We start from the raw sequence: 26,091 nt of genomic DNA on the forward strand, positions 1-26,091 counted from the left end.
GGGGATGGTAGTTGAAGGGATGAGTAGGTGGAACACAGAGGGCATTTGGCCAGTGAAAATAGTACAATACCATAGTGATGGATATATGTCATTGTGTGTGCATGCTAAGTTGCTTCAGTCATGTCCAATTCTGTGTAACCCTATGGACTATAGCCCTCCAGGCTCCTCTGTCCACCAGAATTCTCCAGGCAAGAATACTGGAGTGGGTTTCCATGCCCTCCTCCAGGGGATCTTCCCAACCCAGAGACCGAACTCACGTCAAGTTTCCTGCATTGGCAGGTGGGTTATGTACCTCTGGCACCACCTGGAAAGCGTATATATATGGCATTGTACATATCTAAACATATAGAAGTACAACACCAAGAATGAACCCTTGATAACTATGGACTTTGGGTGGTTACCTGTTACTATGGGTTCATCAATTGTAACAAATGTACCACTCTAGTGGGAAAAGTTGTTAACAGAGTAATCTGTACACATGTGGGAGCAGGGGCTATATGGGAAATCTCTGTATATCATCTTAATTTTAACCTAAAACTGCTGGTAAAAAAATAAATCTTAAAAAAATAAAAGATGTCTGCCTTCATTCACTATGCCTGAGCAATTACCACAATCAAACTTTGTGTGTCCAACTTATTCTGACTTAGGGATTCATCCCTCCAATTTAAGAAAACCTAAAATACAAAGAGTTACGTCAAAGGTAGGTGCAATAGATACTCTGAAAAGGAAAGTACACACACACAGTTTGTTACAACGTATTTGGAGGGATCAGGGAAGGATAATAGCAGAGTGGTAAAAACCAAATCTAATTTCAAAAGATGGTAAATTATTGCTGTAAGACCAGTTACTAAATGACACAGGATATGCGGTAAGCATATTCTCTCCCTCCTTCTAGATTACAGAAGGGAACATAAAAGATTTCAGAGCCACATACATTACCCCCAGAAAAGACAGGGTGAAAGGGGAGGCTCCAAGGGTCTTGACCAGTACCGCTTAAAGAGACCTGACCCGTAATCAGGCCTGTGATGCTTCCAAACCTATTCTTACCTAAATAGAGTATCTGGGAAAGTTGGCTTCACTTCAGGTGTGCCATTTCATTCTAATTGGTTTTAGGTCCTAGTTTCTACCCAGCAGCCAAATTCAGAAACCCAGTCAGGATCTAATTTTATTTAGGAGTTCTTAGTTATTATAATTGGAGAAGGCAATGGCAACCCACTCCAGTACTCTTGCCTGGAAAATCCCATGGCTGGAGGAGCCTGGAAGGCTGCAGTACATGGGGTCGCTGAGAGTTGGACATGACTCAATGACTTTACTTTCACTTTTCACTTTCATGCATTGGAGAAGGAAATGGCAACCCACTCCAGTGTTCTTGCCTGGAGAATCCCAGGGATGGAGGAGCCTGGTGGGCTGCTGTCTATGGGGTCGCACAGAGTCGGACACGACTGAAGCAACTTAGCAGCAGCAGCAGCAGTTATTATAATTAATGCCTCCTGAGTCCTGAAAGAATGTTCAGGGAGGTTTTTTTGCTTGTTTATTTTTGTTTTGTTTTGCCATTGCACTAAAATAATTTGTCTTACTTGGCAATGGATGAGGTCAGAATTATTCTGGTACACTAAGTTTACATGGTTATAGTACTCTCGGAGTTTTACTGTCTGGGGCCAGATACCTATAAAATTAAGCACAATAGAAGACAATGAGCTCACCAGAGATGTCACAGAGCCTCTTTCCATGCCAGCAGTTTTTAGAAGTTAACACAGAGAAGGGTAGAAGTGAAAGGAAAGAGAAAAATGCAAGAACACTTGAAGAGTAATAGAAAAACATAGTTTCTAACCTTGGAGTTGAGAAATGTGTTGAAACTTCTGAGGAAAACAAAAACTTTCTCAGAAAGGCTGACTTTCCCACGACTTGGAGAGATGTGTGCATGTATGAATGTGTGTGTGTGTGTGTGTGTGTGTGTGTGTACACACGTGTGTTAGTTGCTCAGTCGTGTCCAACTCTTTGCAACCCCATGGACTGTAGCCCACCTAGCTCCTAGAGTGTCCATGAGATTCTCCAGGCAAGAATACTGGAGTGGATTGCCATTCCCTTCTCCAGAGGATCTTCCCAACCCAGGTATTGAACCCTGGTTTCCCTGCATTGCAGACAGATTCTTTACCGTTTGAGCTACAGGGAAGTCCTGGAGAGATATGGCTTCATGGAAGAACAGATTTTGAGCTACAGCTCATTTTAGACTAAAAGAAAAAGAATCTCGGACTGATTACAATACAAGCTATTGTAATACCAAGACATTCATATTAAAGAAGCTATATAGCCATTAAAATGGCAAAATTAACAGATGTTTTATGTAAACAGATCATTGAGTAGGACATGAAAATGTTTTGAAATGCAGGATGAAATCCCAGATGCTCCAGGGGTACTCCAAAGTATAACCTTGGAATGTCCTTGAGTTAGCACTGCAAGGAGAGTAGAACTGATGGGTGGGTGGTAGAAGGAAACAAGTTACTCAAGGTAAAACTAATCTGGATAATATTTGCTCTAAATATCTCCCAGCATGAGTCTGAGAGGTATGGGCAGAGTGAGCATGCACTTAAAAGCCTATGGCTTCATTTGGTTTGGATGAGAAATGATGAGGCTTATCCTGCCATCTTGTGGCTCTGGGCCAATGTGCAGACAGCTTGGAGAAGAGAGGCCAGTGCTGAAGGGATTAGAGTGTCTAACAGAAGAAGTTCAGAACACATCCTCCTCTCCCCTCCCTATAGAAATCACTTTGGCCAAGACTGTACATCAATATCAGTGTCAGATGACAACATAATTACTGCATTAGCTAAAAATGAATCAGTCTGAAATTCTGCCCTTGAGTGGATTTTTGCCCCTAGGACTATGGTCTGATCAGGGTGGCTGGCTAGACTGTGAGATCCTTGAGGGCAAAGATTAACTAATATTGTCCCTCTGGAGCTAACATTAAGTGCTTCTTTATTAAATCGAGCTGTTGATCAAGTATAGTGCTTTAGATGACATTATTTAAGAAATCAGCTAAGAAACAAAACAAAACAAAATAATGATGTCATAATGTTGACCAGAGCAAAGAGGGAAAACATTACAGTTAAACATCAGCTAGAAGCCATACTCAGATTAGGTGTAATTTTCACTGGGGCTATCCTAATCTCTTGAAAGATAAAACACCTAGCTGAATTATGTCAAAATTTATTCTCTTCACGTCTGTAAGTTTCTGTTTTATCACTTGAAAAGAATAATGTCTCCCTCACATTTTGCGTGTAAAATCTGCTGGCACAGTGCCGGGCCTGGGATAGACTTGTGAGGAGGGCTCAGGAACTTGAAGATTACGTTAAAATCCAGGTAATTCTTATACACATTGAAGTGTGAAGGCTATGGACCACTCCAGTGAGCATCAATTCCTCTACTAAATGACCCATAGATGGAAGAGGAGATGAAATTTTAATACCTCAGTACTGGGAGAGAAAAATGGACCAGCAGTTTACTCCTAGTGGGTGATTAGGAAGGTATTTGGGATTTATTAAAGTGAATGTTAGCTATCACTTGAAGAAGCACATATGAGGCAAGGGGCACTTCAGGAGCCTTGAAGCAACTGGTGACATCCAATATTGAGCTGGTTTTCAAATCCAGAACCTGTCTGAAGACGTCAGTTCAGTCCACTTCAGTCACTCAGTCATGTCCAACTGTTTGCAACCCCATGGACTGCAGCATGACAGGCCTTCCTGTCTATCACCAACTCCTGGAGTTTACTCAAACTCATGCCCATTGAGTCGGAGATGCCATCCAACCATCTTATCCTCTGTCATCCCCTTCTCCCGCCTTCAATCTTTCCTATCATCAGGGTCTTTTCAAATGACTCAGCTCTTTGCATCAGGTCGCCAAAGGATTGGAGTTTCAGCTTCAGCATCAGTCCTTTCAACAAATATTCAGGACTGATTTCCTTTAGGATGGACTCCTAAAGGATCTCCTTGCAGTCCAAGGGACTCTCAAGAGTCTTCTCCAACATCACAGTTCAAAAGCATCAATTCTTTGGCACTCAGCTTTATAGTCCAACTCTCACATCCATACGTGACTACTGGAAAAAACATAGCTTTGACTAGATAGACCCTTGTTGGCAAAGTAATGTCTCTGCATTTTTATATGCTATCAAGGTTGGTCATAGCTTTTCTTCCAAGGAACAAGTGTCTTTTAATTTCATGGCTGCAGTTACCATCTGAAGTGATTTTGGAGCCCCAAAAAATAGTGTGTCACTGTTTCCACTGTTTCCCCATCTGTTTGCCACGAAGAGATGGGACCAGATGTCATGATCTTAGTTTTCAGCATGTTGAGTTTTAAACCAACTTTTTCACTCTCCTCTTTCACTTTCATCAAGAGACTCTTTAGTTCTTCTTTGCTTTCTGCCATAAGCGTGGTGTCATCTGCATATCTGAGGTTATTGATATTTTTCCCGGCAATCTTGATTCCAGCTTGTTCTTCCCCCAGCCCAACATTCCTCATGATGTACTCTGCATATAAGTTAAATAAGCAGGGTGACAATATACAGCCTTGATGTACTCCTTTCCCGATTTGGAACCAGTCTGTTGTTCCATGTCCAGTTCTAACTGTTGCTTCCTGACCTACATACAGATTTCTCAAGAGGCAGGTCAGGTGGTCTGGTATTCCCATCTCTTGAAGAATTTTCCACAGTTTGTTGTGGTTCACACAGTCAAAGGCTTTAGCACAGTCAATAAAGCAGTAGTAGGTGTTTTTCTGGAACTCTCTTGCTTTTTCGATGATCCAGAGGATGTTGGCAATTTGATCTCTGGTTCCTCTGCTTGAACATCTGGAAGTTCATGCTTCATGTACTGTTGAAGCCTGGCTTGGAGAATTTTGAGCATTACTTTACCAGTGTGTGAGATGAGTGCAATTGTGCAGTAGTTTGAACATTCTTTGGTACTACTGCCTTTCTTTGGGATTGGAATGAAAACTGGCTTTTTCCAGTCCTGTGGCCACTGCTGAGTTTTCCAAATTTGCTAGCATATTGAGTGCAGCACTTTCACAGCATCATCTTCCAGGATTTGAAATAGCTCACCTGGAATTCCATCACCTCCACTAGCTTTGTTCGTAGTGATGCTTCCTAAGGCCCACTTGACTTCACATTCTAGGATGTCTGGCTCCAGGTGAGTGATCACACCATCATGGTTATCTGGGTCATGAAGATCGTTTTTGTACAGTTATTCTGTGTATTATTACTATCTCTTAATATCTTCTGCTTCTGTTAGGTCCATACCATTTCTGTCCTTTATTGTGCCCATCTCTGCATGAAATGTTCCTTTGGTATCTCTAATTTTCTTGATGATATCTCTAGTCTTTCCCATTCTATTGTTTTCCTCTATTTCTTTGCATTGGTCACTGAGGAAGGCTTTCACATCTCTCCTTGCTATTCTTTGGAACTCTGCATTCAAATGGGTATATCTTTCCTTTTCTCCTTTGCCTTTCACATCTCTTCTATCCACAGCTATTTGTAAGGTCTCCTCAAACAACCATTTTGCCTTTTTGCATTTCTTTTCCTTGGGGATGGTCTTGATCCCTGCCTCCTGTACAATATCACAAACCCCCATCCATAGTTCTTCAGGCACTCTGTCTATCAGATCTAATCCCATGAATCTGTTTGTCACTTCCACTGTATAACCATAAGGGATTTGATTTAGGTCATACATGAATGGTCTAGTGGTTTTCCCTACTTTCTTCAATTTAAGTCTGAATTTGGCAATAAGGAGTTCATGGTCTGAGCGACAGTCAGCTCCTGGTCTTGTTTTTGCTGACAGTATAGAACTTCTCAATCTTTGGCTGCAAAGAATATAATCAGTCTGATTTCAGTATTGACCATCTGGTGATGTCCATGTATAGAGTCAGGAGATGCCGGGTGAGCAGCAAACTAGAAGGGCCATTACTAGGCGACAGTCTCACCAGTGGATTCAGGAAGGCCTTTTCAGCTTTAAGCTCAACACAGAAAGTAAAACACATTTGGGGATTGAATGATGTACTGTGATTGCCCCTGCTCCTCCTGAGAGGTGACCTCCAGGGACAATATTGGGCCAGAAAGCAATGCAAAACAAAAGGAAGGGAGAGTTTCTGGACTCTACTCCATTTTTTAAAATTATATTTATTTATTTAGATAGTTTTGGCTCTGCTGGGTCTTGATTGCTGCATGGACTTTTCTCTAGTTGCCGCCAGCAGGGCTCTCTAGTGTTGGCTTCTCATTGTACTGGCTCCTCTTGTTGCAGCTCCCAGCTTCGAGAGCACCAGCTGAATAGTTGTGGCACATGGACTGAGTTGCTCCAAAGCATGTGAGATCTTCCTGAATCAGGGATCAAACCCATGTCACTGGCAGGTGGATTCTTTACCACTGAGCCACCAGGGAAACCCTCTATTCCATTTTTGTATAACAGCTAAAGAGGACCTTCTGTAAAGACCAACCTGTATCAATGCTGTACTAGGAATCCAAAATCTTGGATATCTAAGACTATTTAGAAAGTTTAAGTATATGTGAGAGCCCTTTGACTATCCTGATTCACTGTTCACTTTGTTGTAATGTTGCTAACAAGAGACCATGAATGTTATTATCTATAAACATTTTTAATTAAAAATAATTTTGTTGTTTATTCACTTTTAATCCCATTATAAATGTGAGTTGCTTTTTTAATTAATTTTTATTGGAGTATAGTCGATATACAATATTGTATTAGTTTTTGCTGCATAGTGAAGTGGATCTGTGATACATATACATATATCCATTTATATAAAAAGAAATATAAATAATAACATGACATTCTTTTACAAATCCACAAACAGTTTGCTTGGCCTTCCAAGAGAATATTGGAAATACTTGCTTGAAAGTCTTGCCAGAGTCATTTTAACTCCTCTTTGTTTCCTATTATTTTTCAGATAACATGACAAAATTTAGTAAGTTTGGACTGAATCAGAGAATAAATTAACAACTGAACAACAATAACAACAAATTAGGATTTTAAATTCCCTATACCTAAAGAGGAAAACTGAAATTGTATTACCAGGTGAAATGCACAACAAGGCAGAAACAGAATGATTTCAGCATTGAGGGCATGAGGACAAGGGGACAACAGAGGATGAGATAGTTGGAGGGCATCATCAACTCAGTGCATATGAGTTTGAGAAAATTCCAGGAGACACTGAAGGACAGGAAAGCCTGGCATGATACAGTCCATGGTCGCAAACAAACACAACTGAGTGACTGAACAACAAAAACCTCAATATGATAAACTTAAAACAAGTGAGCAAACTGGTTCTCAAAGAAAAAGGAGTCTGCTCTTTAATAGGATTTGAAGGAAAGATAATATCCTCAGACATGGGATCATGTTTAATTCCATAGGAAGGAGGCTGGATGCCAGAAATAGACAATTTTCATTTCATCCAAGTCCACTCAGAGGTCCCTACACCAAGCTTCACTACCCCAATCTGTTTTGGTTATTGTTGTTGTTCAGTCACAAACTCATGTCTGACTGTGACCCCATCAGTTCAGTTCAGTTCAGTCACTCAGTCGTGTCCAACTCTTTGCGATCCCATGAATCGCAGCATGCCAGGCCTCCCTGTCCATCACCAACTCCCGGAGTTCACTGAGACTCACGTCCATCGAGTCAGTGATGCCATCCATCCATCTCATCCTCTGTCGTCCCCTTCTCCTCCTGCCCCCAGTCCCTCCCAGCATCAGAGTCTTTTCCAATGAGTCAACTCTTCGCATGAGGTGGCCAAAGTACTGGAGCTTCAGCTTTAGCATCATTCCTTCCAAAGAAATCCCAGGGCTGATCTCCTTTAGAATGGACTGGTTGGATCTCCTTGCAGTCCAAGGGACTCTCAAGAGTCTTCTCCAACACCACAGTTCAAAAGCATCAATTCTTTGGCGCTCAGCCTTCTTCACAGTCCAGCTCTCACATCCATACATGACCACTGGAAAAACCATAGCCTTGACTAGATGGACGTTTGTTGGCAAAGTACTGTCTCTGCTTTTGAATATGCTATCTAGGTTGGTCATAACTTTCCTTCCAAGGAGTAAGCGTCTTTTAATTTCATGGCTGCAATCACCATCTGCAGTGATTTTGAAGCCCCAAAAAATAAAGTCTGATACTGTTTCCACTGTTTCCCCATCTATTTCCCATGAAGTGATGGGACCAGATGCCATGATCTTCGTTTTCTGAATGTTGAGCTTTAAGCCAACTTTTTCACTCTCCTCTTTCACTTTCATCAAGAGGCTTTTTAGTTCCTCTTCACTTTCTGCCATAAGGGTGGTGTCATCTGCATATCTGAGGTTATTGATATTTCTCCCAGCAATCTTGATTCCATGGACTGTAGCAAACCACTCTGTCCTCCACTCTCTCCCAGAGCTTGCTCAAATTCATGTCCATTGAGTTGGTGATGCTATCTAACCATCTCTCATTCTCTGCTGCCCCTTCTCCTCCTGCCTTCAATCTTTCCTAGCATCAGGGTCTTTTCCAAATGATTTGGCTCTTTGTATCAGGTGGTCACAGCATCAGCGCTTCAGCTTAGTCCTTCAGGACTGATTTCTTTTAGGATGGACTGGTTGGGTCTCCTTGCAGCCCAAGGGACTCTCAAGAGTCTTCTCCAACACCACAGTTCAAAAGCATCAATTCTTTGGTGCTCAGCTTTCTTTATAGTCCAACTCTCACATCCATACCTGACTAATGGAAAAACCATAGCGTTAACCAGATGGACCTTTGTTGACAAAGTAATGTCTCTGTTTTTTAATATGCTGTCTAGGTTGGTGTTATATATATATATATATATAGTATAGTGAAATCGCTCAGTTCAGTTCCATTCAGTTCAGTCGCTCAGTCGTGTCTGACTCTTTGCGACCCCATGAGTCGCTATAGTGAAATTACTCAATCGCATCGAACTCTTTGCGACCCCGTGGACTGTAGCCTACCAGGCTTCTCCATCTATATATATATATACACACACACATATATATGACCTGAGATATATATATATATATATATCCTGAAACTGTGAAACATAGACGACAACATGGGAAATAAGTTCCTTGGCGTTGGTCTGCCAATGATTTTTTTGGATCTGACACATAAAGTACAAGGCAGCAAAAGCAAAAATAAATAAGTGGGGCTATATCTAAAATAAAAGCTTCTGTACTGTGATGAAAACTTAACAAAATGAGAAGACAACCTATGTGATAGAAGTAAACATTTGCCAACTATATACCTGATAATATCTAAAATATATAAGGAACTCATATGACTCAAGAAAAAAAATAACAATTTTTAAATAGATACTTATAGATGTATTTCCAAGAAAGGTATAAAAATGGTCAACTGATACATAAAAAGGTGCTCGACATCACTAATAATCAGGAAAACACAAATCAAAACCAAGAGATACTATCTCACACCTATTAGAACCGCTACCATCAAAAAGACAAAGGATAATAAGTGTTTGTGAGGATGTGGAGAAAAAGGAATCCTTGTGCACTGTTAGTGGAATGCAAACTGGTACAGCCACTATGGAAAACAGTGTGGAGGTTCCTCAAAAAATTAAAAATACAGCTATCATATGATCCAGCAGCTCCACTTCTGCATATATATTCAAAGAAAATGAAATCATTATCTCCAAGAGATATCTGAACCTCCATGTTCATTGCAGCAATTTTGACAATAGCCAAGAATGGAAACAATCTAATTGTCCATCTATAGATGACCAGATAAAGAAGATATGATGTGTATATATATATATATATATACCATATATATATGGTATAATATCATTCAGCGATGAGAAAGAAAGAAGTATAGCCATTTGTAACAACAAAGATGGACCTTGAGGTTATTGTGCTTAGTGAAATAAGTCAGAGAAAGACAAATACTGCATTAAATCACATCTATGTAAAATCTTAAAAAGTTGAACTCAGGAATCTAATGTATATCATAGTGATTATTGTCAACAATTCTGCATTATATACTTAAATTTGCTAACAGAGAAGATCTTCAATATTCTGGCCACCAAAGAGAAACAGTAATTATGTGAGTGAATGCAGTGTTAGCTAATGTTATGGAGGCAATCATTTTGTAATATATCAGTTCAATTCAGTTCAGTCGCTCAGTCATGTCCTACTCTTTGCGACCCCATGAATCACAGCACACCAGGCATCCCTGTCCATTGCCAACTCCCAGAATTTACCCAAATTCATATGCATCGAGTCGGTGATGCCATCCAGCCCTCTTATCCTCTGTTGTCCACTTCTCCTCTTGCCTCCAATCCCTCCCAGCATCAGAGTCTTTTCCAATGAGTCAACTCTTCGTATGAGGTGGCCAAAGTATTGGAGTTTCAGCCTCAGCATCAGTCCTTCCAATGAACACCCAGGACTGGTATCCTTTAGGATGGACTGGTTGGATCTCCTTACAGTCCAAGGGACTCTAAAGAGTCTTCTCCAGCACCACAGTTCAAAAGCATCAATTCTTTGGCTCTCAGCTTTCTTCACAGTCCAACTCTCACATCCATACATGACCACTGGAAAAACCATAGCCTTGACTATATAAGTGTATCAAATTAACACATTGTATATTAAAAAGCAGAGATATTACTTTGCCAACAAAAGTCCATCTAGTCAAGGCTATGGTTTTTGTACTTAAAGAGTACAGTGAAGTACAGAAGCTACATAAAGATGAAATAGAGAAAATAGAACCAGGTGCTAGAAAGTGGTCATCTCCAGTTTATGCTACTCCAGCACACTGCCCTCGCTGCTCTTCCTCTGACATGCTAAATGTACTCCTAGTCTTCTTCCTGGCATTAGCTGTTTCTTCTGTCTGAAAACTCTCTCAATCTCTTGGTTTTTTACCACATTTTTTTCAAGCTTCTGCTCAAATGTTAAGTTCTCTGATAGACTTTCCTTTAAATCCTATTTAAAATTACAAGCCCTACCCCACAAGGGTTAATAGTCAGCTGCTGGGAGCCACCATGGGAGATCCCACCCATGACAAAGGTCATGCAGAAAGAACCTGACAGGCAAAGGCAGATCAGGCCTCAAGGGACCCCCTGAATCTGCTCAAGCATCTACCCCAAACCAGAATCTGTCTGCCTTACTATTTTGTGCCTTTCACCAACTCTTCTGACATTAACAGCGGGCTGTCCCTGACCACCTTTCTCTGGAAAAAGTCAACTTAGGGCTCTAATTAATAAGTCTCCTGGGCATGATAGGAGTGTTTCAATCCAAACCCCTCTGATGGCTTTCTAGCTTGCCTGACAGGTTTATCCATACTCTTGCAATTAACACACATGATTGTTCACAACTCCCCAACCTTGAAAGGCACAGGAAGCCAAAACATTCTAAAAGTCCTAATGAGCATAGAGTCCTTTAAGGGATGAAAAATTAATAGAATAGATAGTACTTGTAAAGGGCTTCATTATTGGGCCAATGCTTGCTGCCAAGTGCCCATATCCCTTATCCATGTGCACCTGGGAGTACATTGGCTAACATAGTTGGAATGTAAGAAAAACAAGCAGAAGCCTTGGAATTAACCACATCAGACCTTTGAGCTAATTGGTTCTTTCTTTGTTGTGACCCACTGCACCTTTGCTCTGTGAGAATGTAACTCTGTTTAGCACTTTCTGAAGCTGACATAGATTAGAAATATAAAGAAAAAACACTTCAAAGGAAAATAAGTTTTCTGGTTGAACAGCCTTTATCAAAAAAGGGTCATAAAATGTCCACAGGCCTCCAAGGCCAGAAGATATTGTACACAACATTGTTTATGGGAAAGGTATGCAGAAAAAATCCTGGTTTTGATAAAGACAAAACAGATGTAATATTTGGGCTGACTCTGTATGACTTTGCTTCTTTTATTTCCCTCTATGTACAAGTCAAAGTATAAAAGTTCCTTTTGAAAATAAAGTTAGGGGCCTTGCTCACTGAAGCTTGGTCTCCCCGTGTCATTCTTTTTTTCTTTTTCCCTCCTTTTCTCTCTCTGTTCTTCTTTCAGGATGACTCCTTAGAACAAGAGCTTTATTGACTTTCTGTGTTAATCAAGGAAGATCAAGCCTCTTTCTCTTCTCTTTATTCTTTCTCCTTTATTCTCTTATCGTTCGACCCTGGACTATCAGGTTTCAACCCATTGTAAGATCCATGTCATCTCTCTCTTGCTGACACCATCTTTCCTGAGGGTACCCTAGGATCCTGCTGGGGCTGGACCCTGGTAGTCAGCCACCTGTTGCTCTGGTTAAGCCATGAGAAAATCACCATGGGAAAAGAATAAAAGCTAAATATAGCAATACAACATAACCCAAATAAAAGTACATTATTGGGTTGATTAGTTGGAGTTGTCATACCCCGCTACGCTAAGGAAAAACATAGTGTGGCACTTGGAACACTGGGTCAGCACAAGTTCAGCACAAGTGTTTGCTTGTGCAAACACTAAGATGTTTTCCTAAGGCATATGAGGGTCTATGACCTCTAGCTAGGTGATAACCCTTGTACAAGAAAATAACAAAGATAGTTTAAAGTAATCAATAAAATTGGAGACATGACTGGGGACACAGAAGGCTGACATCATTGTAACACAACAGATACTTTCTGCTTGCCAAGACACTAAATAAAAGTGATGAGGCTCCAAAGAGTCCCCTAGTCCCATCTTTAAAGCTTTAATTCTGTCTCTAAGTTTCTTTTTCCCAAACTGTGCATCAGCCACTTTCAATCCCTACCTGCTGGGCTGGCTGCAGCACTACGCCATTTATAATCCATCCCACTTCCATGTTCCATTTTTCTCGAATGAAAAGAAAAAGTTATTATTTAAGTTATTCACTTACTAATTTTGTTTATTTTCTGTTCCTCCCCAACCTCAATTGAATTGTTCTAGGTAGGCAGGAAATTTTTTCTGTTTTTAAAAACAGGCTGTATCCTTACTGTCTGTTCAGCACTTAATAAACAATTGCTTATTTGAATAACCCTAGCCAATGGCATGGAGAAGGCAATGGCACCCCACTCCAGTACTCTTGCCTGGAAAATCCCATGGACGGAGGAGCCTGGTAGGCTGCAGTCCATGGGGTCGCCAAGAGTCGGACACGACTGAGCGACTTCACTTTCACTTTTCACTTTCATGCATTGGAGAAGGAAATGGCAACCCACTCCAGTGTTCTTGCCTGGAGAATCCCAGGGACGGCGGAGCCTGGTGGGCTGCCATCTATGGGGTTGCACAGAGTCAGACACGACTGAAATGACTTAGCAGCATACCAGTCTTAGCCCTAAAAATGCAACTTTCCAATGACTATCATAAAATAACAGCTGAAATGTCTCTAAACAAAAAATTTGAGAATATTAGTGAGGAAAATTTGTTTTTCTCTTTCTTCAAAATAGAAAGAGTCAAATGGTATATCTTTTTATTTTAACTATTACAACGACCGCTACTATTTTTTAATTATTCCCCAGGAAATTGTTGCAAAACCTTGTTCGTGAAAGCTCAAGAGAAGATCAGAACTTACTCCACAAGTGCGCTATTCCTCAAGGAATAGCAGGGCTTGGGATTTCATTGTAAATAAAGACAATTCAAAACCCATCTCACATGCTGAACAAATACTTTCAAAATATCAGGGTGTGGCTCCCAAATCTCAAAAGGCCATGATGCAAGGAAATGAATATAGACAACACCTTCATCTGGACTTGCATCTTGACTATAAATATGACCCCTGAAGCTGGGGAGAAAAAATTCTTTTAAAATTCACTCTTTGTTTCTCATGGCAGGTTACATACTGGATTGGCCATCTTATCAGAAGTCCCTCACATGCTATGGGAATATTTTATTTCCCGTCTCTGACTTTTCTTCTTGGCACACATCCAAGGAGTGAGTTAAATTTTTGCATGCCCTATTTCAAATGCTGAGATTTTTGCATACATGGATTTACTGACAAGTGTTTTCTTCTTGTTCTAATATTGTAAATATCTGATTACAATAAAATTCAGAGAATTTTAAAATATTAATTTTCTCTTATTTTCCTGAGCTTTAGGAAATACACCTAATTTTCTGACTCCTTTAAAATACTAATGGGTATTGTTTACAAAGAGACCTGAGGATTTTATTTTTTAAATGTATAATGGTAAATTACTGGAAGTGGATTTATTATGAATATTATAATGAATTTTGTTTTTCGTTCAGTAGAAATAATATGACAAATCTCTGATTCCACTCTGATATCACAGCTCTCCAACCCACATACTGCACTCAGACTCACTAATTTTGTGTCTTCCTTAAGTGATAAAACACCATTCAGCATCTGTATGTTTCCTGTTTCTTGCATTTGTAGGATATTCTTTGGATTGTGACTTTATACAGTTAGTATTCCCAAGAAATACTGTAACAGGAGACCCAAACAGGGTGAGTACTGACATCGATTTGACTTGCCACTGTTAGGCTGCCATTGTCAATTGCATTGCATGCTCAGTCACTCAGTCATCTCTGACTCTTTGCAATACAATAGACCGTAGCCCGCCAGGCTCCTCTGTCCGTGGGATTTTTCCAGGCAAGAATACTGGAGTGGGTTGCCATTTCCTCCTGCTAGAGATCTTCTCAACCCAGAGACTTAATGCACATCCCCTGTGTCTCCTGCATTGCAGGCAGATTCCTTACTGCTGAGCCATCGGGAAGTCCTTGTCAGTAAAAATGAGCAATTTCAATATAATCAAACAGGGTTTCAAGGTATCAGGACACACACTGCCATATAAAAGACAAAAATTAAATGAGTTTTAAAAATTCAGTCAAATGAGTTATGAAGCTACCACTAAGATCTGTGTGTTAGCTGAGCTTTTTCTTCAATAAAAGCAGCAGAATAATTTGTGTATATCTAAGGGCAATTTTGAAGCTTATTCATATGAATTGCCTCTTAATGTTATGCTTTTTCTCTTTGTTTCTGCATATTTTGTATTCCCTGTATTTGCTTAAGTACAATTTATATGTTCTTAAGTGAAAGATATTCTCATTTATAGTGACTAGCCAAGATTCACTAGCTCCATAGCTTCAGTTTCTAGACAAGATGACATTTATTCTTTCTCAGCTACTGTACAAAAGCTTCAGTTGAGAAAAATCATACAATTATTCATGACAAAAAATCTTAAATAATCTTCTTTTACAAAATCTTGCTTCACAATTGCAATAGATCAAAGGAGACTGTCTTTGAGGACAAAATACACACACACACACACACACACACACAGAAGCACCTGTGTGCCACCTGATATAATGTGATTGCCCTGGAATTTCTTTGGAAAGAATGATGCTAAAGCTGAAACTCCAGTACTTTGGCTACCTCATGTGAAGAGTTGACTCATTGGAAAAGACTCTGATGCTGGGAGGGATTGGGAGCAGGAGGAGAAGGGGACGACAGAGGATGAGATGGATGGACGGCATCACTGACTCGATGGACGTGAGTCTGAGTGAACTCCAGGAGTTGGTGATGGACAGGGAGGCCTGGCGTGCTGCGATTCATGGGGTCGCAAAGAGTCGGACACGACTGAGCGACTGATCTGATCTGATCTGATGAGAAACAAACAGATTGAGCTACCAGCTTGCATTCAGACTTGATAAAAGCTATATATCCCCATGAACAATGAGAATACATAAATAGCAGTCCTTTCACTTTAGGTGCCAAATGTGATAGCCAAAAGGAGGCTTCTAAGAAAGCAAGACATAAAGCTTTGATTCAATAATTGCAAACTAGGGGGAAGAGGGGAGCAAGAATGATTAAGCAAGATATTCCATGTCAAGATTATCTCAATAGAAGATGCCTAGAATGAGTATAAAAATATTTCAGAGGTTATGTGTAAATAAGAGAAAAAGAGACCAAACACAGAAAGCAGCTATGAAAATAATGGAAATGCCATGCACACAAATCAAAATCTTTTCTCTACGTCACAACTTTTTTGCAGCAAAATGGGCCAAGTCTAGTCACATTTAACAGGGCAGTCACTCCGAGTAGTTGCTCTCCTTAAGGTCCGTTGCCCCAAGTGGTATATCTAGTTTGCATGTTCAGTAGAGAGGGAGTATCAAAATTTTCAACCTGAGATATTTAGGTGTCAAAGGTTAGGGCTCTTATGCTGTGGAGCTGAATCCAACAGGCCGGACAGAGAAAAAACATTCTTGTACGCCAAACATGTTTAGTACAGTCACATAATATATCACCTGTGCTGGTACCAGAGAAACTCTTTTCATCATTACTTAACAATGTCTTCAGTTCAGTTCAGTCGCTCAGTCGTGTCCGACTCTTTGCAACCCCATGAATCGCAGCACGCCAAGCCTCCCTGTCCATCACCAACTCCCGGAGTTTACTCAGACTCACGTCCATCAAGTCAGTGAGGCCATTCAGCCATCTCATCCTCTGTCGTCCCCTTCTCCTCCTGCCCCCAATCCCTCCCAGCATCAGAGTCTTTTCCAATGAGTCAACTCTTCACATGAGGTGGCCAAAGTACTGGAGCTTCAGCTTTAGCATCATTCCTTCCAAAGAAATCCCAGGGCTGATCTCCTTCAGAACGGACTGGTTGGATCTCCTTGCAGTCCAAGGGACTCTCAAGAGTCTTCTCCAACACCACAGTTCAAAAGCATCAATTCTTCGGCGCTCAGCCTTCTTCACAGTCCAACTCTCACATCCATATGTGACCAGTGGAAAAACCATAGCCTTGACCTGACGGACCATTGTTAGCCAAGTAATATCTCTGCTTTTGAATATGCTATCTAGGTTGGTCATAACTTTCCTTCCAAGGAGTAAGCATCTTTTAATTTCATGGCTGCAATCACCATCTGCAGTGATTTTGGAGCCCAAAAAAAATAAAGTCTGACACTGTTTCCACTGTTTCCCCATCTATTTCCCATGAAGTGATGGGACCAGATGCCACAATCTTCGTTTTCTGAATGTTGAGCTTTAAGCCTACTTTTTCACTCTCCACTTTCACTTTCATCAAGAGGCTTTTTAGTTCCTTTTCACTTTCTGCCATAAGAGTGGTGTCATCTGCATGTCTGAGGTTATTGATATATCTCCCGGCAATCTTGATTTCAGCTTGTGCTTCTTCCAGCCCAGCATTTCTCATGATGTACTCTGCATATAAGTTAAATAAGTAGGGTGACAATATACAGCCTTGATGTACTTCTTTTCCTATTTGGAACCAGTCTGTTGTTCCATGTCCAGTTCTAACTGTTGCTTCCTGACCTGCATACAGATTTCTCAAGAGGCAGGTCAGGTGGTCTGGTATTCCCATCTCTTGAAGAATTTTCCACAGTTTATTGTGATCCACACAGTCAAAGGCTTTGACATAGTCAATAAAGCAGAAATAGATGTTTTTCTGGAACTCTCTTGCTTTTTCCATGACCCAGCGGATGTTGGCATCCAATGTCTTAAACAAGCACAAAAAGAAATATTCCCTGTATCCTTTCTTTGTTCTCAGTGAGACAGAACCTTTTGAAATTTAATTTGCTATTATTATCAATATCACTAATTACAAAAAACTAATTTTACATAATACTTTAGAAATTCCACATATGCTGATATGTATGTACTCTTCTTTTTTATGGTAAATAGATGAGGAAACACACATAGAAGGTTAAGTGACTTACTCAGAATTACAAATTTTACACTTATGTGTTATCCAGATTCCCAATCTAGTTTAATGTTTGTGCCAAACCATGTTCTTATTTATATTGTTATTTGCATCTTATCAAAATGAAGGGCTTCCCTGGTGACTCAGTGGTAAAGAATTCATCTGCCAATGCAGGAAGATATCCTGGAGAAGGAAATGACAATCCATTCCAGTATTCTTGCCTGGGAAATCCCATGGACAGAGGAGCCTGATGAGCTATAGTCCATGAGATCACCAAGGAGTCAGACATGACTACCTGACTAAACAACATCAAAATGAAATCATACTCTTGGACAATAGGTTATGATGATCACAGTTTGGGTGCTTTAAAACAGAACTCATTGTTTATTACTTAAACCCCTCAAAATGGTAATAAAGTTAGGATTTTTCAGGAAGAATCAGTATACTCTGTTAAAGTTCAGTAACTTCTGTCATCCCATGTCTTCCAGACTAATGAATGTGTCCAGCAGAGAAACCACCCACTCTGTTACCCACTTTATCCTCCTGGGCTTTCCCTCAAGCCCAGAAATGCAGCTCCTCTACTTCGGACTCTTCTCAGCTGCCTATATCCTGACCCTGATGGGGAACACAGCCATTGTCTGTGCTGTGCGGTGGGATCAGCGCCTTCACACCCCCATGTACATCTTCTTGGGGAATTTCTCTTTCCTGGAAACATGTTATGTCACCACAACCATCCCTAATATGTTGGCCAACTTTCTGTCCTCAAGCAAGTCCATCTCCTTCGTGAGTTGTTTTGCACAGTTCTACTTCTTCTTCTCTTTCGGGTGTGATGAGGGCTTCTACCTTTGCATCATGGCCTTTGACAGGTATCTTGCCATCTGCCGTCCTCTGCATTACCCACACATCATGACTAAAGAGCTCTACACTGGCCTTGTCACCTTTGGGTGGTCCTGTGGGTTCATTCTCTTCCTAACCCCTGTTGTTCTCATTTCACGGTTGCCCTTTTGCAACCCAAATATCATCGACCATTTTATGTGTGATCCTGTCCCATTGATGATGCTGTCCTGTTCTGAAGACACCACCACGCAACTCATTTACTCTGCTTTCAATGCTGTTTTCATGACTGGCACCTTTCTCTTCATCCTTTGCTCCTATGCGCTAGTGATTCTGGCTGTGTTAAGGATGCCGTCAGCAGCCAGCAAACGCAAGGCTTTCTCCACTTGTGCTTCTCATCTGGCTGTGGTAATTCTGTTTTTTGGCTCTGTTATGCTGATGTATGTCAGTCCTGGATCAGGACACCCAGTGAAAGTGCAAAAAATTGTGACCTTATTTTATTCTGTAATAACGCCCCTCTGCAATCCTCTAATTTATAGCCTCAGGAACAATGAGATGAAGGCTGCTCTAAAGAAAGTCTTTTGGGCTGAAACATCTGTTCTTAAAACATAAATCAGAAGTCATAGTGAACTTAGTTGCAACACAAGCTATCTGTCTGAATAAGACACAAACAGGATGGTTTTCTAGAAAACTTAATAATAATTTTGGTTAAGGAACTGTTACAATAAAGCCTACTATTATCATAAAAGTCACCCACTACATAACAGATTAGTCTTTTTTAAGAAATAAAATTGTCTTAAGAAAATTGATCTTTTCATTATAACCAAGCTTCTAAAAGGAAGTATAAATCTGCTTTGTTTCAGAATTGAAACAATATATAAGGATTCAACAGGATTCCTAAACTTATTTTGATATTTACACTGCAAAATATTCTCCACTGGTAGTGACTGAGTAAAAGGAAGGATTACTGTATGAAATAAGTACAGCCTTACAGGTGTGATATTTTCACTCTGCTCCAAAGAATAATTCATGTTTCTACTCTCTAAGGATCATAAAGAAACAAATAGCCTTAGATGGATATTAAATAGTAAGTCAGAAAGTACTCAAAATAAGAATTAGGAATTTAGTGGCTAGGGTTTATTCAAATAGTGTTAAGATATATGCTAAATGTAAAGGGCATTAGTCAGGACTTAACTCTCTTTGCTGCAAATCCAGTGTCAATTGATAGGTTGTAGGACCATATTTTATTTCAATATTTTTGCCATTTGACATATTTAAGTATTATCCAAAATGTGTCTAAAGATCTTCTCTTTAAAATATATAATTACAAATGTTGGTTTGATTATGCATTTTATTTTCAACCCTAGTACATATTATTTAAATATGATTCTAAGAATATAACAGAGAAATAAAGTGTAATTTAAGGGAGCCACCTTTATAGCCTTCAGAAAATCATCTATTCCACAAAGTGAAGTACAGCTGTAATTGGACTTCCTTTAAGAAAGAACCAAGAATTTGAGGGTGTCTGGACATGGAGGGACAGAATTTCTGGGGGTTCAATAACAAGTTTTCTCTGTCCTATTTCACAAAGTGGACTGAATGAGTGAACAATTGCCTGGACAAATTATCTACCTAAGCAAAAATGCTTAATTAAGAACATTATCCAAAATAAAGATGCCGTTTCCCCAATTATTTTAACTATTATTTCTTTCTGAGTGCTTATGGTTTGTTCATTCTACAGTCGTCCAGCTTTCTTAGAGCAGATAGGGAAAAGAGATTAAAATGTGTAGTGAATAAAATGTACTGTTGTTTCTAAAGGTTTGTGGTTTCTGCATTTGTAACCGATTTTGGGATAATAATTAACTAGGCTTTTTGCATCTCACACTTTACATATCAGAAACACTTAGCTTGTAATTCAGGCTGCTGATACTTAAAATGGAATTAATTAATTTATTAATTAAAATGAAATGAAATTCAACTTTTTTAGTAACTTTTGCTTAATTCAGGACTTTATAAATTAAGGATATAGTGAAATCTAAATTTCAAATTTGTCTAATTTATTTTAGGAGATTATTTTCAAGGATACAAGCAAAGTCTATCCTACTCAATAAATAATTTCTTGTTTTACTACTTTCCTCAAATACTTCCCTCAATCTCACCATCAAAAAGTGACATTCTTTCCAAACCGTAAAATAAATTCTTACCTCCTCTCATACAGAGGTCAGCCTTGCAGCCTACTACCTTTATTTCAATTACATGTACTACTATGTCTAAGAATTTATCAGTTGCTAATCACTGAGCTAAACCACTTCTATAAACTATCTCCAAATTTATCAACATGCTTTTCTAGGAATAATTCATGTGAAATTAATAGGAAAGGAGGAAAAATGTCTGCTCAATTTTTTTAAGTGACATATTTAAATAAAGCAAGCAGAGGGTTACACCAAATTAAGCAAATTCATGAAGTCCTCAAAACACTATATGTATTATGAATCTCCAAAATACATGTACTGAAATGGAGCTTTATCCAATTTTGATGGGATAACTTTATTTTCTTCCAAATCACCTTGTGGAACTGTTATCACACTGAATATTTTGAGAACAGTCACTTCATTTATTATATATAATATACATTTATTTTATACATATAACAACCTTCTGGAGCAAGTTATTATCAACATGATGTTAAAAAATTAGAAAATTAACAGTTTTAGTGAGGTTCAGGAATTTCCCCAATATCACACAACTAGTAAATGGTAATGGAGCCAGACATTTACTGTAGCGGATGCTTTTGGTGAGCTTCTTTTTCAGCTGCAGTGGTACTGAATAGTTCTACATGAATTTTAACTCATACTAAGAGCGTCCCACTTGAAAACCACCACATATCTTTCAAATTTCTGCCTCAGAGTTTCTCAAAAGCCATTAGAGCCAGCCACTTGGTGGCAAGTTGATTACACTAACCCCTTCCTTTAGGGAGAAGGGGTTTATTCTTCTGAAATGTATCCTTTCTGAAATTGCCACAAGTTCTAGAGACTGGTTGTGTTTCCCTTTTGATAACTGCACACATTTTCTGTTCACAAAATAGACATCTTTCAATTCTACATCATATATGTTATAAATATGTAATCTCAAGGTGTGAAGATATTCCTAAGCATAAAACCAAAGTATAAACCATTAAAAGAAAGAGTGTGTATGTGACTACATAAAAAAATAGCTTTGGTTCAAAAAATTATTATGCACATGTATTAAACAGGCAAATGTCAAAAACGACAAAGATATTTATAAGTTATAAGAAATTATTTTAAATCAAGAAAAATGAACACATGATTAGAAAAATGTTATATACAAAAATGAAAAGGAAAAAAAGGCAAAATGACCAAAAAAATTTTTAAACTCAACCGAATTACTAATTAAATAAAAACACATTAGAATAATGACACATTACTTTAAAATATTCATAATGGTAATTTTTATACAGAATTATAATAAGCTGTATGTGTGTATGTGTTTCAAATGTGAGGAAAATGAGCATTCTCACTATCTGCTGGTTAGACTGTAAGTTAGGACAACACTTTTAGAAAGCAATCTGGCAATATGGCAAATAAAACCCTTAAAATTATATATACATTTTGATTAGCTAATCCACTTATATTAATTCACTGTAAGAGAACATCATCACAGAACAGTTTGTAATAGAAAAAAATTGCAAAGCAATCTAAATGTCCAACAGGAGAGAACTACTTATATTACGCTGTAACCATAAAATGATTATGTTCCTAGTAGTGATTAAATCAATCAGCATTTGGGGAGAAACCAAGAGGAGAGGGAAAAAAAAAAAAGATCATCGAACAGTGCTCTAAAGACAGTGTGAATGTGTGTGGAGCAGTGGAGGGAGCGAGGAAAGTTATGGGTGTAACAGGCATTTTTCATGTAATCGGGTGTCTTTGAGCCACTGCCAGGTGCCTGCTTCCAGGCCTATTAAAATTCTATTTCGAGACGCCGGCCACGATTCCTTAGTTACTGCGTTATAGTTTTCATGGTTTTTTCTCACCCGGGAGTCGCCGCTTTGAGAAATCAATTAATCTCAGGCTTTGCTGTTCCCACATCTACTTCCTGATCAGATGCTTGCACTTCCAGAGATTAAAAAGTAACTGCAGAGAAGAAAGGAAGGGGCTGTAGTAGAATCAAGCAGTCATTCCCTGAGAGGCCTCCTGGAGAAGGAGAATTTCCTTGCTTTTTTAAGTCAGCTGCCAAAATTCGTTGCTTCGCTCCTATTCCTAGAGCTTCGGTTGTTCTTTCACGTCCCAGTTCCTCAAGAGCACTGGGCGACAGAGTTATGGAGAAACGCCTGCAGGAGGCTCAGCTGTACAAGGAGAAAGGGAACCAGTGTTACTGGGAAGGGAAGTACCGGGATGCTGTAAGTGGGTACCATCGAGCTCTGCTGCAGCTGTGGGGTCTGAATCCAAGTCTGCCCTCCCCGATACCTAATCTGGGACCTCAGGGCCCGGCCCTCACACCTGAACAAGAAAACCTACTTCACACCACCCAGACAGATTGCTACAACAACCTGGCTGCCTGTCTCCTTCAGATGGAACCAGTAAACTATGAACGGGTGAAAGAATACAGCCAGAAAGTCCTGGAGCGGCAGCCTGATAATGCCAAGGCCTTGCATCGGGCTGGAGTGGCCTTTTTCCGCCTGCAGGACTATGACCAGGCCCGGCACTACCTCATGGCTGCTGTCAATAGGAAGCCAAAAGACGCCAACGTCCGGAGGTACCTTCAGCGGACACAGTTGGAACTCAGCAGCTACCATGGGAAAGAGAAGCAGCTCTACCTGGGCATGTTTGGTTAAAAGAAGAAAGATACTCCCCCACTTGAACTTAGATGAACCATTAGAGACCCATCAAAGGGAAACCTGAGCCTCAGCAAGAGAAATTACCCCCACACCTCTGACTGAGGTGAACTTCTGTTTTGCTTCTAGTGCTGCACAAACTCTTCTATCACTTACATAGTCTGTGGTTTTGTTTCCCCATCTTTCTATTTATATGGCTTTTAATATATGGTATTATATATCAGAAACATTTGCCTTGAGAAATACAACCAGAAAACACTCATCAGTTATAGGTGGATTAATCATAGCTCTGGCATAGATTTTGATGATAGATGTTGGTAGATGTAGTCATATACAACGGATAAGGCTTAGCAGAAGATGAAGTAATAAGGACAGGCAGAAAGGAATGTTTTCCCTTCGTTTCCTCAGATTTCTAAAGCCAAAATGGGAAGCCCTTACACAGGTCACAAACTGGCAAATACATACTGTGAAACTAGACAATAATAAATTGGACCCACATGCCTCAAAATGAAAGATTTAAAAGTAACTACTTCATTAATTCCTTTTTCTTAATGTTCCACATACATTGAGATTCTTTATCCTCCACAAAAGTATCTAGTTCCTCTTGTTTCTCTTGATAATTTCTAACTATTGTAGCCTTGCTATTGCTCACACTCAGATCATTAATATAGTATACTTATTTTTTTTTATTAAACCCTTCTGTCTTAAAACCCCTGGAGTCAAGCATCTAAGTATATATTTTATAACCTTTCAAAAGACCTCATGCCAGAAAACTTGTAAATGCTTGAATTTTTAAGTTGCATACCTATAGGATGCTCATTTCTCTAAGAAAGACAAGAATTTACCAGTCTTCTAGAAACAATACGACAAAGAGCAGGATAGAAACATAGATCTGTTTTTTACCTGTCACCTTGTATTTTGTAAGAACTCCATTCCTTAAAGAGGAGGGAAACAGTGAGGAAAGGTTCTCTTTCCTTTGTGCCTTTCAAGCACCGACAGAACTTTCTGGAAGCTTTGTTGGGCACAGGTGCAGGCTGCAGATCTGGTACAGCCATGGCTCAGTAGGAGGCTTCCTCAACCGGAGCACCTTTATCATTCTGCACACTTATTCTAATGTCCACAATGTATGAGTTGTACAAGAGTAGATGAGGCCATAATAGCTCTGCCTCTATATTTATGAATGAAAGGAATAAGTATATGTCATTAGCCATCATATAAACACAGTTTACAGACAAAAACTTCTTGGTCTTGCCAAGTGTACATGAGCTCTTCTCTCTTAATCAGTAATGTGTCTCTCTTGATGAACTAGGCTCCTCTTTGTATCTCCCCGTACTCTTAAATAGTACAACCATCAGCTTATAACAAAAAGTCTTTATACCAAATAGTCTTTTAAGTCCAAGGACACAGCTAACAAAAGAGGAATATTTTATTCCTCTTCCAAGCTTCTTAAATTTCTAAGCCTAGACTGTTGCCAAATTATGTCATGGTTGTGTGTTATCTTTGTTTGGGGCTGGTTTTACTTTCTGATTTTCTTTTTTTTCCCCACTAAGACTTGATGTTATAGTAAGCTATGTTCTGTATCAATGAGGAAAAAATAAAGCTGATATTTAAAAATGTATTGTAAAAAAAAAAATATTCTATTTCTGCCCAACTTCTTCTGAGTCAGGGATGCCACCTCTTGTCTGAGATTAACAGTCATATCAAAGTTGCTTGGGAGACTCTCAAAAGACCAGAAAATTCTCAGAATTAAATTAGTTAAATTCGCTTTCATTTGAAAATTCGTTATTCAATGTACAGGGCATGTTTAGTGAGAACAAAAGAAGCAGAATGGTGAAATTAAGTACTACCTATCTCATTTCCAACAGTTTGGATATCATCGATCTAAAGTCAAGTATAAAGTGATAAGTATATGTATTTGGCCACTTCTCTCTTCTGCCCAAATTCACAAGGAACACAGCAACACTAAGAGTCTTTATGTATGGCCTGGGGAAGGCTGTGCAAAGAGAGGGACCTGGCATCCTGGGCTATATTGCCCAAAGCTGAAACTGGTTCAACATAGCCCTTGGGGCTTAGCTGCCATACCTTCCACAATATCCTGCCTGGAACAAAGAGTGCCTGGGACGGTACAATTTGCCAGGATACACCACTTCCTGACAATGACATTCAAGCCCAGTGCTGATTTTTTCCCAGAGTTTGAATCCAGAAACAATCAGCACCTCGTTTTCCTTGGGTATTCCTATCTTAAGCCATGATTTTCAGGCCCAAAGGACAATTTCTCTTCAGCAGAAAAATGTCCTATTTGACTAAAGTTTAGAATGTCCTGGATTATCCAAACTGGACACAGTTTTCATACCCCTAGAGCTTCACCATATAAGCTCTGCTACCCATGGACAGATCAAGAGGAACAAGAGCTGCAGTGAACTCATTGTCAACATCACAGAGGCTCGGTTGCCATGGCACCAATTCTAGGAAGAAAACACAGAGAAAGCAAATCGTAGGATGAAAAGAAAAGAGAGCAAATGTAATAATCATGAAGAGTGAAAGAAAAATATATGACGTCAAACTCACATTTGAGAGATTTGTCTGAAACTGAAACATCTAGAAAAATTCAATTTTTTTCAGGATGGCTTTCTTTCTTGGGGCAATTGACATATCCGAGAAGACTGGTTTCTGAGGTATTTCTGAAGTTAAAAAGGGAAAGAACTGATTTGGAAGGTTACATGCTAACGAACTACTAACAATAAACATTATCAATAACAAAATATTTTAAAAG

General features: G+C 39.4%; 1 protein-coding gene and 1 pseudogene across 2 annotated transcripts; both read left to right on the plus strand.

The window, feature by feature from the left end:
• Window positions 1–17,999: 17,999 nt before the first annotated feature.
• LOC147364920 (olfactory receptor 11H6-like) lies at window positions 18,000–21,207 on the plus strand. The gene has a single exon (XM_086322110.1). It carries the CDS (start codon window positions 18,038–18,040, stop codon window positions 19,076–19,078), a length of 1,041 nt encoding a protein of 346 aa, XP_086178236.1. The 5' UTR covers window positions 18,000–18,037; the 3' UTR covers window positions 19,079–21,207.
• LOC147364921 (tetratricopeptide repeat protein 9C pseudogene) lies at window positions 19,810–25,724 on the plus strand (annotated as a pseudogene). Its single transcript, XR_015135057.1, has one exon. The product of XR_015135057.1 is annotated as a tetratricopeptide repeat protein 9C pseudogene (transcript).
• Window positions 25,725–26,091: the final 367 nt, after the last annotated feature.

This window comes from Bos grunniens, chromosome 10 (assembly GCF_055505025.1).
Source record: "Bos grunniens cultivar Pamir isolate PY7600 chromosome 10, Bosgru_T2T1.0, whole genome shotgun sequence".
NCBI classification, from domain to species: Eukaryota; Metazoa; Chordata; class Mammalia; order Artiodactyla; family Bovidae; genus Bos; species Bos grunniens.

What these genes read in the sequence shown, in the direction of transcription:
- LOC147364920 (XM_086322110.1), top strand. Translation starts at nt 18,038, where the DNA reads ATGGTAATAAAGTTAGGATTTTTCAGGAAGAATCAGTATACTCTGTTA.